The sequence below is a fragment of the Sphaeramia orbicularis genome, unplaced genomic scaffold (genome assembly GCF_902148855.1).
Source record: "Sphaeramia orbicularis unplaced genomic scaffold, fSphaOr1.1, whole genome shotgun sequence".
Lineage (NCBI taxonomy): Eukaryota > Metazoa > Chordata > Actinopteri > Kurtiformes > Apogonidae > Sphaeramia > Sphaeramia orbicularis.
Window position 1 is genome coordinate 152,379 of NW_021941608.1, and position 14,143 is coordinate 166,521.

At 44.1% G+C, this 14,143-nt stretch overlaps 2 protein-coding genes across 2 annotated transcripts; both read left to right on the forward strand.

Moving 5' to 3' along the window:
• Positions 1–1,356: 1,356 nt before the first annotated feature.
• Positions 1,357–10,478, forward strand: dhrs13b.1 (dehydrogenase/reductase (SDR family) member 13b.1). The gene is made up of 5 exons (XM_030130225.1): positions 1,357–1,398; positions 2,534–2,689; positions 2,827–2,950; positions 5,988–6,314; positions 10,027–10,478. Exons 1-5 carry the CDS (start codon positions 1,357–1,359, stop codon positions 10,284–10,286), a joined length of 909 nt encoding a protein of 302 aa, XP_029986085.1. The 3' UTR covers positions 10,287–10,478.
• Positions 10,479–12,046: 1,568 nt separating this feature from the next.
• On the forward strand, positions 12,047–13,804 carry LOC115416454 (proline-rich protein 3-like). The gene is made up of 2 exons (XM_030130229.1): positions 12,047–13,089; positions 13,144–13,804. The coding sequence occupies exons 1-2, from the start codon at positions 13,000–13,002 to the stop codon at positions 13,588–13,590; spliced, it is 537 nt and encodes a 178-aa protein (XP_029986089.1). The 5' UTR covers positions 12,047–12,999; the 3' UTR covers positions 13,591–13,804.
• Positions 13,805–14,143: the final 339 nt, after the last annotated feature.

A 14,143-nucleotide genomic window follows, 5' to 3' on the forward strand; every position in this document is an offset into this window, starting at 1 on the left:
TTCTGATGTTAGTTGTGAACTCATAGAACATGAACATTTGAACAGGATCTGAAACTGGAATGTCTGGAAAACAGAATGTCAGTTTGAACACAGTTGGAACATTTGGTGATAGAACATCAGATCCTGTTGGGATCAAATAAACATGTGTTTAGTGTTTGTGCAGATTTATGATGGAATTCAATTCTACAAGGAAATAATCATTAAAAAAAGAAACAAACCAAAAAATGCCTTTTTAACAGAATCAGGATATATTGTGATATACTGTGTGGTGCTCCTAGTGTTGTGATTTGTACGGTATTGTCAGATTCTTGCAGATCCACAGCCCTAGTGTTTACTGATGGAATGTGTGGAAACAATCTAATACAAAAGGCCCTTTCCCACCAAAGACCCAGGAACGTATTTACCAGGAACTTTTTGGGGTAAAAGAGTTCCTGGTAACTGTGTTTCCACCGCACCTGAAAGTTCAGGGTAATTTATTCAAATCAGGCTGAAGATGTATGAGGAGCAGAACCAGAACCTGTAGTCCAGTTCATGTATGAGGAGCAGAACCAGAACCTGTAGTCCAGTTCATGTATGAGGAGCAGAACCAGGACCTGTTGTCCAGTTCATGTATGAGGAGCAGAACCAGGACCTGTAGTCCAGTTCATGTATGAGCAGAACCAGAACCTGTAGTCCAGTTCATGTATGAGCAGAACCAGAACCTGAACCAGGACCTGTTGTCCAGTTCATGTATGAGGAGCAGAACCAGGACCTGTAGTCCAGTTCATGTATGAGCAGAACCAGAACCTGTAGTCCAGTTCATGTATGAGCAGAACCAGAACCTGTAGTCCAGTTCATGTCCGTTCACAAACTGACCTCTAGTTCAATAAAATGACCCAGAACTGAAGTGGACGGGTTGGGTTTAACATTTTACTGGTTGTTGAATCACTGAATCCATCTGACATGTCACATGTCTGACCTGGGCCGTTAGGGTCAGGGGTCACATGTCTGACCTGGGCCGTTAGGGTCAGGGGTCACATGTCTGACCTGGGCCGTTAGGGTCAGGGGTCACATGTCTGACCTGGGCCGTTAGGGTCAGGGGTCACATGTCTGACCTGGGCCGTTAGGGTCAGGGGTCACATGTCTGACCTGGGCCGTTAGGGTCAGGGGTCACATGTCTGACCTGGGCCGTTAGGGTCAGGGGTCACATGTCTGACCTGGGCCGTTGGGTCAGGGGTCACATGTCTGACCTGGGCCGTTAGGGTAAGGGGTCACATGTCTGACCTGGGCCCTTAGGGTCAGGGGTCACATGTCTGACCTGGGCCCTTAGGGTCAGGGGTCACATGTGTGACCTGGGCCCTTAGGGTCAGGGGTCACATGTCTGACCAGGACACAAACGAGCCCCAGGTTCAGAAAAAGGTGAGTCGGTCCGCTCCAGTTCAGGTGGAAATCCCAAACATACAGAATAAACCAGTGTTCAGCTCACAGTGACAACATGAATCCAACCAGTTCTGATTTAGGTTTAGTGTCAGACTGTTGACCAGTTAGCATTAGCATTAGCATTAGGGTAACTGGACTTCACTGTTGTCTAAACAGCTGATGTTCCTCTGACTACTGTTACAGGGTGGAACCAACTAAACTGTGCATATTTGTGTCCTATTCAGACCGTTGGTTTGTTCCACAGTCAGATCCACTGTGACCGTTGTGCTCCTTTAGTTTCTTTTAATCCTGCAGAAGTTTCTTCTTCTTTCCTCGTATTTCTTTAGGCGTGTGTCTTATATTTGGCTCCGACAGCTTTTACTCGCTCGTTTCGTGTCTGTGATTCAAAGTCCGTCTGAATTTCCTCGTCGTCCGTCCACTTGTTGTACCTTCTCTTTTGGTCCATTTTCTGAATGATCCAAACCCAAAGCTTGTGGAAATTACATGAGTTAAATCTTGGCGGTGAACAGAATGTGTAAACACTGTCAGTCTAGTCCACCACTCAGCCTTCTGCAGAACACAGCTCCGCCCCTTTACAGTTCCTGGTCATCTGGACAGTACTACCTCTGGACCAGGAACGTCTTCAGGGTAAATTTGGGGCCAGGGGAGGGTCAGTTAGCAGGGGAATTTAGATGGAAACGCAGCAGGAACTTTGAAAGTTCAGGGGAATACAGAAAGTTCTGCAAAAGTTCCTGCGGTGGGAAAGGCCTAAACATGTTTAATGCAGCTAATCAGATGTTGTCTCACATTTGAACGTACTTTAATACCACATATTACTCACTTATGGAGATAAAAGGCAAAAAAACAACAACTCCTGTTTTTAAAAAAACAAACTGTTAATTACAGACTAATAACAATAACAAGCAACTGATTAGTGTTAGTGCAGATCAGGTGGTTTAAGGTGGACTTTTAGGTCTTTAAGGGTTTAAGGTGGATTTTTGGGTTTGTAAGTGTTTAAGGTGGACGTTTGGGTCTTTAAGTGTTTAAGGTGGACGTTTGGGTCTTTAAGTGTTTAAGGTGGACGTTTGGGTCTTTAAGTGTTTAAGGTGGACGTTTGGGTCTTTAAGTGTTTAAGGTGGACTTTTGGGTCTTTAAGTGTTTTTCGCCTCCAGGCAGTAACACTGGCATTGGGAAGGTGACGGCGGTCGATCTGGCTCGTAGAGGAGCTCGGGTGGTTCTGGCCTGTCGCAGTAAGGAGCGAGGAGAGGCGGCGCTGGTGGACGTCAAAAGGGTGAGACGTAAAAACGGTCTGTCGTCTCCAGGTTTGTCTTCACTGTCGCTGAAGAACACCTGGGCTTCTTCACATGTTTCCGTTGTCACAGGTTGTTTTTGGTCTCAGATGTGAAACACTGTCGTCGTCTGTTGCAGGAGAGCGGCAGCGACAACGTGGTGTTTATGCAGCTGGACCTGGGGAGTCTGACGTCTGTTCGCACCTTCGCTGAAACCTTCCTGAAGACTGAGGCCAGACTGGACATCCTCATCAACAACGCAGGTCAGAGCCAAACCTCTGCAGGTCCGACAGCCAACACTGCAAAACACCCACCATAATTAACTGAGACGCAAATGGACCCCAGTCTGTGGACCTGTTGAATCCAGGTGGTTCTGTTCTAACAGGGTCTGGGGTCCACAACTGTAAGGACTAATGTCAGAATAGAGTTGGATATTATGGGATAGATATCAGTGCATTGGTTACCCAAAAACCACCTAAAAATAAAGATCATCCAGAAATTACCCAAAACCCCTCCTAAAAATCACCAAAAAATTACAAAAAGCCACCTAAAAAATCACCAAAAACCACAAAAAACACCCAAAAGCCACCTAAAAATCACAAAAAACACCCAAAGCCACCTAAAAATCACCAAAAACATCCCAAAAATTCACCAAAAAATCACCAAAAACCACCTAAAAATCACCAAAAACATCCCAAAAATTCACCAAAAAATCACCAAAAACCACCTAAAAATCACCAAAAACCACCTAAAAATCACCAAAAAACATCCCAAAAATCACCAAAAACATCCCAAAAATTCACCAAAAAAATCACCAAAAACCACCTAAAAATCACCAAAAACATCCCAAAAATCACCAAAAACATCCCAAAAATCACCAAAAACATCCCAACAATTCACCAAAAAACCACCTAAAAATCACCAAAAACCACCTAAAAATCACCAAACACCACCTAAAAATCACCAAAAACATCCCAAAAATCACCTAAAAATCACCAAAAACCACCTAAAAATCACCAAAAACCACCTAAAAATCACCAAAACATCCCAAAAATCACCAAAAACATCCCAAAAATCACCAAAAACCACCTAAACATCACCAAAAACATCCCAAAAATCACTAAAAACCACCTAAAAATCACCAAAAACATCCCAAAAATCACCAAAACATCCCAAAAATCACCAAAAACCACCTAAAAATCACCAAACATCCCAAAATCACAAAAAAAAACCCAAAAAAATCACCTGAAACATCCCAAAAATCACCAAAAACCACCTAAAAATCACCAAAAACATCCCAAAAATCACCAAAAACATCCCAAAAATCACCAAAAACATCCCAACAATTCACCAAACACCACCTAAAAATCACCAAAAACATCCTAAAAATCACCAAAAACATCCCAAAAATCACCTAAAAATCACCAAAAACCACCTAAAAATCACCAAAACATCCCAAAAATCACCAAAACATCCCAAATCCCAAAAATCACCAAAAACCACCTAAACATCACCAAAAACATCCCAAAAATCACCAAAAACCACCTAAAAATCACCAAAAACATCCCAAAAATCACCAAAAACATCCCAAAAATCACCAAAAACCACCTAAAAATCACCAGAAACATCCCAAAATCACCAAAAAAACCCTAAAAATCACCTGAAACATCCCAAAAATCACCAAAAAACCCCTAAAAATCACCAAAAATATCCCAAAATCACCAAAAACCACCTAAAAATCACCAACATCCCAAAATCACCAAAAACCACCTAAACATCCCAAAATCACCAAAAACCACCTAAAAACCACCAAAAACATCCCAAAACTAGAAGCACTCGGAGAGCGCAGACCTCCGCCAAGGCTGATCAGTGGCCCCCCCCTGTGGGCCCCCCCCACCCCCGATCACCACCAAAATTTAATCATTTCTTCCTTATCCCATTTCCAACAAACCCTGAAAATTTCATCCAAATCTGTCCAGAACTTTTTGAGTTATGTTGCACACTAACGGACAGACAAACAAACAGACAGACAGACAAACAAACAAACCCTGGCAAAAACATAACCGCCTTGGCGGAGGTAATCACCAAAAACCACCTAAACATCACCAAAAACATCCCAAACGTCACCTAAAATATCCCAAAAATCACCAAAAACATCCCAAAAAATCACCAAAAACCACCTAAAAATAACCAAAAACATCCCAAAAACCACCTAAAAATCACCAAAACATCCAAAAATCACCAAAAACCAACTAAACATCACCAAAAACATCCCAAACATCACCTAAAACATCCCAAAAATCACCAAAAACATCCCAAACATCACATAAAACATCCCAAAAATCACCTAAAACATCCCAAAAATCACCAAAAAGTACATAAAAATCACCAAAAACATCCCAAAAATCACCAAAAAGTACATAAAAATCACCAAAAACCACCTAAAAATCACCAAAAACATCCCAAAATCACCAAAAACCACCTAAAACATCCCAAAAATCACCAAAAACATCCCAAAATCACCAACACGAAGACGAAGACACGAACATCATCCTGACGTCATTTTATGGGATGTTTTTGGTGATTTTTATGGAGTTTTTGGTGATTTTTGGGGATGTTTGGTGATTTTTAGGTGGTTTTTGGTGATTTTGGGATGTTTTTGGTGATGTTTAGGTGGGTTTTGGTGATTTTTGGGATATTTTAGGTGATGTTTGGGATGTTTTTGGTGATGTTTAGGTGGTTTTTGGTGATTTTTTTTGGGGGGGGGATGTTTTTGGTGACCTTAGGTGGTTTTTTTGGTGATTTTGGGATGTTTTTGGTGATTTTTTTTAGGTGGTTTTTGGTGATTTTTGGGATGTTTTTTGTGATTTTTTTTAGGTGGTTTTTGGTGATTTTGATGTAGTTTTGGTGATTTTTTGGGGATGTTTTTGGTGATGTTTAGGTGGTTTTTGGTAATTTTGGGATGTTTTTGATGATTTTTTAGGTGGTATTTGGTGATTTTTTGGGATGTTTTTGGAATGTTTTAGGTGATTTTTTTGGTGGTTTTTGGTGATTTTTTTGGAATGCTTTTGGTGATTTTAGGTGGTTTTTGGTGATTTTTTTGGAATGCTTTTGGTGATTTTAGGTGGTTTTTGGTGATTTTTGGGATGTTTTCCCAAAATCACCAAAAACCACCTAAAAATCACCTAAAACTCCATAAAATCACCAAAAATATCCCATGAAATGACGTCAGGATGACGTTCGTGTGCGTTTGCGTCTTAGGATGACGTTCGTGTCTTCGTCTTCGTGTGTTCGTCTTAGGAGTCTACATGCAGGGTCGCACCGCCGACGGCCTGGGGATGATGTTCGGCGTCAATCACATCGGTCACTTCCTGTTGACCCACCTCCTGCTGGAGCGGCTGAAGCGGTGCGGACCCAGCCGGGTGGTCAACGTGTCGTCCACGGCGCATAACTTCGGAAAGATCGACTTCGACTGCCTGAATACCCATAAGGCTCTGGGGCTGGGAACGTCCTTCATGGAGGTCCTTCAGGTCTACTCTGACAGTAAACTGTGCAACGTCCTGTTCACCCACGAACTGGCAAAGAAGCTGCAGGGAACCGACGTCACCTGTTATTCTCTACATCCAGGTGAGACTGGAGGGAACGGCCTCCAGTAGAACTGGGATGGCTGCAGGTCTGGAAAGCACACGATGTTCATCTGGTTTGTGTTTTCAACGGCATCAAAGATCTGTCTGGACCTCCAGCAAGGAGGGTCTGTTTCCATCAGAGTTTGTCTGTTTGTTTGTTTGTTTGTTTGTTTGTTTGTTATATAACTCCAGATAGATGACTCCAAAAGTTCTGGATGGATTTTCATGAAATTTTCAGTAAATGTTGATACTGACATAAGAACAGATGAGTGCATTTTGGTGGTGATGGGGGGGGGGGGGCTGCGCTGTCCAAGTGTTTTTCTACTTTATTATTTAATGTTATTAGTTTGACTGTTCACTGTTTGTCCAGCCATAATTAAACACTGGAAAAGAACTCAGAGAGCGCAGACCTGCACCAAAGCAGGTCTGGGACGTTCACGTCAGCAGGTCTGTGACGTTCACGTCAGCAGGTCTGTGACGTTCACGTCAGCAGGTCTGTGACGTTCACGTCAGCAGGTCTGTGACGTTCACGTCAGCAGGTCTGTGACGTTCACGTCAGCAGGTCTGTGACGTTCACGTCAGCAGGTCTGGGACGTTCACGTCAGCAGGTCTGTGACGTTCACGTCAGCAGGTCTGTGACGTTCACGTCAGCAGGTCTGGGATGTTCACGTCAGCAGGTCTGGGACGTTCACGTCAGCAGGTCTGGCATGTTCACGTCAGCAGGTCTGGGACGTTCACGTCAGCAGGTCTGTGATGTTCACGTCAGCAGGTCTGGGACGTTCACGTCAGCAGGTCTGGGACGTTCACGTCAGCAGGTCTGGGACGTTCACGTCAGCAGGTCTGTGACGTTCACGTCAGCAGGTCTGTGACGTTCACGTCAGCAGGTCTGGGACGTTCACGTCAGCAGGTCTGGGACGTTCACGTCAGCAGGTCTGGGACGTTCACGTCAGCAGGTCTGGGACGTTCACGTCAGCAGGTCTGGGACGTTCACGTCAGCAGGTCTGGGACGTTCACGTCAGCAGGTCTGGGACGTTCACGTCAGCAGGTCTGGCAAGTTCACGTCAGCAGGTCTGGGACGTTCACGTCAGCAGGTCTGGGACGTTCACGTCAGCAGGTCTGGGACGTTCACGTCAGCAGGTCTGTGACGTTCACGTCAGCAGGTCTGTGACGTTCACGTCAGCAGGTCTGGCATGTTCACGTCAGCAGGTCTGGGACGTTCACGTCAGCAGGTCTGGGACGTTCACGTCACCTGGTCTGTGATGTTCACGTCAGCAGGTCTGGGACGTTCACGTCAGCAGGTCTGGGACGTTCACGTCAGCAGGTCTGGGACGTTCACGTCAGCAGGTCTGGGACGTTCACGTCAGCAGGTCTGGGACGTTCACGTCACCTGGTCTGTGATGTTCACGTCAGCAGGTCTGGGACGTTCACGTCAGCAGGTCTGGGACGTTCACGTCAGCAGGTCTGGGACGTTCACGTCAGCAGGTCTGTGACGTTCACGTCAGCAGGTCTGTGATGTTCACGTCAGCAGGTCTGGGACGTTCACGTCGCAGGTCTGGGACGTTCACGTCAGCAGGTCTGGGACGTTCACGTCAGCAGGTCTGGCATGTTCACGTCAGCAGGTCTGGGACGTTCACGTCAGCAGGTCTGGGACGTTCACGTCACCTGGTCTGTGATGTTCACGTCAGCAGGTCTGGGACGTTCACGTCAGCAGGTCTGTGACGTTCACGTCAGCAGGTCTGTGACGTTCACGTCAGCAGGTCTGGGACGTTCACGTCAGCAGGTCTGGGACGTTCACGTCAGCAGGTCTGGGACGTTCACGTCAGCAGGTCTGGCATGTTCACGTCAGCAGGTCTGGGACGTTCACGTCAGCAGGTCTGGGACGTTCACGTCAGCAGGTCTGTGACGTTCACGTCAGCAGGTCTGGGACGTTCACGTCAGCAGGTCTGGGACGTTCACGTCAGCAGGTCTGGCATGTTCACGTCAGCAGGTCTGGGACGTTCACGTCAGCAGGTCTGGGACGTTCACGTCAGCAGGTCTGGGACGTTCACGTCAGCAGGTCTGTGACGTTCACGTCAGCAGGTCTGGGACGTTCACGTCAGCAGGTCTGTGACGTTCACGTCAGCAGGTCTGTGACGTTCACGTCAGCAGGTCTGGCAAGTTCACGTCAGCAGGTCTGGGACGTTCACATCAGCAGGTCTGTGACGTTCACGTCAGCAGGTCTGTGACGTTCACGTCAGCAGGTCTGGGACGTTCACAAAGGGACAGTTGTGTCTGATTAGTTCTGAATCTGCAGTTAAATTAAATATTTCACACCGTTCACCAGTGGAGGTTCACAGTTTAAGAGCAAAGAAAGTTCAGTAGAGTTCAGATTTAGAAAATGGGTTTGGAAAATAAATCTATCTATACTGAACAAAAATATAAACGCACCACTTTTGTTTTTGCTCCCATTTTTCATGAGCTGAACTCAAAGATCTAAAACTTTTTCTGTGTACACACAAGGTTTATTTCTCTCAAATATTGTTCACAAATCTGTCTACATTTGTGTTAGTGAACACTTCTTCTTTGCTGAGATAATCCATCCACCTCACAGGTGTGGCATGTCAAGATGCTGATTAGACAGCAGGATTTTTACACAGGTGTGACTTAGGCTGGCCACAATAAAAGGCCACTCCAAAATGTGCAGTTTTATCACACAGCACAATACCACAGATGTCACAAGTTTTGAGGGAATATGCACTGGTCATGTGACTTCAGGAACCTCCACCAGAGCTTCTGCCTGTGAATTGAATGTTCATTTCTCTACCATCAGCCATCTCCAAAGCTGTTTCAGAGAATTCATGAAGAAGACTGCGCGAGGAAAATGGTGGTCACACCAAATACTGACTGGTTTTCTGACCCCCCTGGACCACCCAATACAGTAAAAGTGCACATTTTAGAGTGGCCTTTTATTGTGGCCAGCCTAAGTCACACCTGTGCAATAATCCTGCTGTCTAATCAGCATCTGGATCTGCCACACCTGTGAGGTGGATGGATTATCTCAGCAAAGGACAAAGGAGAAGTGCTCACTAACACAGATTTAGACAAATTTATGAACAATATTTGAGAGAAATAAACCTTGTGTGAACACAGAAAAAGTTTTAGATCTTTGAGTTCAGCTCATGAAAAATGGGAGCAAAAACAAAAGTGGTGCGTTTATATTTTTGTTCAGTCTATCTATCTATCTATCTATCTATCTATCTATCTATCTATCTATCTATCTATCTATCTACTGTTCTATCTTTCTTTTTCTCTTTCTTTCTGGGGGCAGTGATTACCCATCATGCCTAGTGCCTACAGTCCAGTCCTTTGGGGGCGGAGTTATGATGAGTGAAATGATTCCACATGAAATCCATGAAAACATTTACTGTGTGTGTGTGTGTGTGTGTGTGTGTGTGTAGAAGAAGCAGTTTTCCATATAGAACATGTGTAGAACGTTTACATTTTGGTCCAGTTCTTTCTGAAGGTTTAAACTGTGTTTATAACAATAGAATTAAAGCCAGTGAATGATAAACACAGTCTCCACATGTCTGTTTGTTTTCTGTTCTTTTTTCTTTTTTTCTTTATTTATTTATTTATTTTTAAATTTTGTAATTTTTTTAAAATAAAAAAATTATTTATTTGTACAATTTTTTTTTTGTATTTAAAACAATGTTTTTTTGTTTGTTTCCTTCCAGGAGCCATCAACACTGAGCTGGCCAGGAACACCAGCTCAGTGTTGCAGATGTGCCTGAAGCCCTTTACGGCCTTCTTCTTCAAGAACCCGGTCCAGGGGGCTCAGACCACCCTCCACTGTGCTCTGCAGGAGGGACTGGAACCTCTGAGCGGACGCTACTTCTCCAACTGCACCGTGAGGAACGTGTACGCCAAAGCCAAGGACGACGCCGCCGCCAAGAAACTGTGGGAGTTCAGCGAGAGGGTGTGTGGTCTGGTTTAGGATGTGGTCTGGTTTAGGATGTGGTCTGGTTTAGAAGGATGTGGTCTGGTTTAGAAGGATGTGGTCTGGTTTAGGATGTGGTCTGGTTTAGGATGTGGTCTGGAACAGAAGGATGTGGTCTGGAACAGAAGGATGTGGTCTGGTTTAGGATGTGGTCTGGTTTAGGATGTGGTCTGGAACAGAAGGATGTGGTCTGGAACAGAAGGATGTGGTCTGGAACAGAAGGATGTGGTCTGGAACAGAAGGATGTGGTCTGGAACAGAAGGATGCGGTCTGGTTTAGGATGTGGTCTGGTTTAGGATGTGGTCTGGAACAGAAGGATGTGGTCTGGAACAGAAGGATGAGGTCTGGAACAGAAGGATGTGGTCTGGAACAGAAGGATGTGGTCTGGAACAGAAGGATGTGGTCTGGAACAGAAGGATGAGGTCTGGAACAGAAGGGGTTACCACCAGTGTTCGGCTCATGAACCATTTTTCCGCAGCTTTTTAAACAGTTTTTACGTTGGTTTGGTCGTGGCTTAAATCAGTGGGTGCTGTGGGCCTTTCTTTGGGGGACTGAAGAAACTAATAATGGAAGAACAACTGATAATGTAATAAATTTGCTATTTTTAAAGGTAATAGGCCAATCAGGCCACTTTACTATTCCTCTAACTCCGCCCTCAGCCACAGGTGATCCAAGTTAATATTTCTGGGAGGACCGGCTTCTGCAACCCGCCTCCACCAGCCAGTTCCTTCACACCACAGGTTCCAGTCTGAGGCCTGGAGGACCTCCCACTGAGGGTTTACCCCACCCTTCCTCCCACTGAGGGTTTACCCCACCCTTCCTCCCACTGAGGGTTTACCCCACCCTTCCTCCCACTGAGGGTTTACCCCACCCTTCCTCCCACTGAGGGGTTTACCCCACCCTTCCTCCCACTGAGGGTTTACCCCACCCTTCCTCCATGTTCCTCCCGTGCCAGAACTGTTGCAAGCACGACCAACGCTTGTGCGTCGGCAGTTTCCAGGTCATTTACTCGCAGTCCTGCTCTGAAACATTGATCTCATCCACCATTAATTGATTACGCACAATTAAAAAGAAATCGATCCAAAATCGATCAAAGCCCTACTAGATTTTACTCACTTAGGGAGATAATATGAAAAAAAAAAACCTTCCAAACTTGATCAGATCGGTTTTTTTACCCACCCTAAGGCTACTAACATAATAAAAGTTCTGAACCAATAACATAAGAACTTTTGGACAGTAACGTTAGAACTTATTACGTTATTGACTCAGTTATTGTATTTGCAAAGAATTTTTTTTTTACCAGGGCAATGACGTAATAACCAACCAATAAGTTATAACATTATTGGCCAAACGTTACTTTATCGATTCAGGACTTTTATTATGTTATCGGTTGTTATTACATTATCGGCTTCTACAGGGATTCTTCTGTAGGGATCTGCTGATACGATGCAAAGCACAACACTACGATCACCATACGACATGTCATGATACTGTTAAAAAAGGCCTTTTTTGTTTCTTTTTTAAAAAATGATTATTTCCTTGAAGAACTGAATTCCGTCATAAATCTGCACAAATCCTAAACACATTTGTATTTGATCCCAACAGGATCTAATGTTCTATCAGCAAATGTTCAGACTGTGTTCAAACTGAACTTCTGTTTTCCAGACATTCCAGTTTCAGATCCTGTTCAAATGTTCACATTCTATTAGTTCACAACTAACATCAGAACAGGATTTGAGTTCAATCCAAACAAAGGAACCAACATTATTGAATGAAAGAGTGTGAAAGAAGAATAAAGAAAACAGAAAAAAAAGAAAAACAAAAAAACCAAAAGTGAACCTCCACAACATCTGCATTTGAATAAATACTTAAAGGTATCGACACTACTTCTGAATATCGAGACAGTATTGGGAAATGAAATATCGTGACATATTACAGAACCCATATTTTCCTCCAGCCTTATTCTTCTGTCGTCTTTTCTGATGCTCGTGCAAAGCAAAGTGTAGAAACCCTACAAAAGCGGTGGAGTCTGTTTGATGGAATCCAACTGGAGGTGATGAGGCTGAAGGCAGTCAGATAAAGGTCTGCTCAGGAAGTCAACGTGGCTGGGGTTTCGCTTCATTCAAGGTTTTTTTGCTTAATTCAAGATTTTTTTTTTTTGCTTAATTCAAGATTTTTTTTTTTTGTTTAATTCAAGATTTTTTTTATCAATACAGTACTTTTTAATGTCGATACAGTATCATGAAATGAACATTGTAATATATCCCAGAACCCATATGTTCTTCCAGCCTGTTCTGTGCTCTTTCCTCGTGCGTGCAAAGCCTTTGCTTTTGCTTTGGAGAAACCTGAAAAAACCCCGTCGTGTTTGTTGATGAAATCAGACCGGAGGTGATAAGGCCGACTGCAGGCTGAAGGGAGTCAGATAAAGGTCTGCTGAATGTGGTCCAACCGGCTTTACTATTATGGGATGGCCGTGACACAGCAGTTTTACCGCAGTCCTTAGATCCTGTGTGCATTAGTTTAGTAATTACTGACAAAGCAGCAGCCGTTAATCATGAACTCTAAAGCTGACACAAACACAAAAGCTTCTCCTCTGGCCTTATTATTAGTCATGTGTTCACGGAGGGGGGGGGGGTGTCACTGGTTCTGCAGAGGCGTGTTTGTTTTGGAAACGTACAACCACAACAGGATCAAACTAATCTGATGGTAGATGGGTGTGTTATTGTGTGGGTTCCTGCACGTCCACAGCCAGACCACACCTCCAGTCCTACAGGTCCAGACCACACCTCCAGTCCTGCAGGTCCAGACCACACCTCCAGTCCTACAGGTCCAGACCACACCTCCAGTCCTACAGGTCCAGACCACACCTCCAGTCCTACAGGTCCAGACCACACCTCCAGTCCTGCAGGTCCAGACCACACCTCCAGTCCTACAGGTCCAGACCACACCTCCAGTCCTACAGGTCCAGACCACACCTCCAGTCCTACAGGTCCAGACCACACCTCCAGTCCTACAGGTCCAGACCACACCTCCAGTCCTACAGGTCCAGACCACACCTCCAGTCCTGCAGGTCCAGACCACACCTCCAGTCCTGCAGGTCCAGACCACACCTCCAGTCCTACAGGTCCAGACCACACCTCCAGTCCTACAGGTCCAGACCACACCTCCAGTCCTGCAGGTCCAGACCACACCTCCAGTCCTGCTTCAGTTCTGCTTCAGATACTTCAGGTGTGGTTCTGTGTTTACTCACCACTCCTTCTGTTCTATTTCACTACACTTTTATCACCAGCAGTGGAACTGAAACTCACATTATTCTGTTTTTTTGTCTCAAGGTTGAAATGAAAAACGTACTAAATGCTACACATTTAGATGTGGTTTTTATAATAGTTGGTGAACACACTGGAAAAAATCTACATCTGACCAAGTGTATTTGTCTCATTTCTGTTCCAAATATCTGCAGAGGAACTTTTCAGTGGAAATAAGAACTGATTTATAGACACTAGGTCTGGAAATCTGATTTACACTAATCTGAACAAGTTTGCACTTACTCCATTGGCAGATTTTTTTTTCTGAATTCAATATTTTTTTTTCTATTTTTTATTTTTTTATTTTTTTTTGCTTAATTCTAGATTTTTTTTTTTTTTTTTTTGCTTAATTCAAGATTTTTTTTAATTCATGATATTGTTTTTGCTCAATTCAAGATTTTTTTTGCTTCAAGATTTTTTTTTCTGAATTTAAGATTGTTTTGGTTTTTTTTGCCTGATTCAAGAATTTTTTTTGCTCAATTCAAGGTATTTTTTGTGCTTAATTTAAGATTTTTTTTTTTTTTTGCTTAATTCAAGCTAAAAATCTGC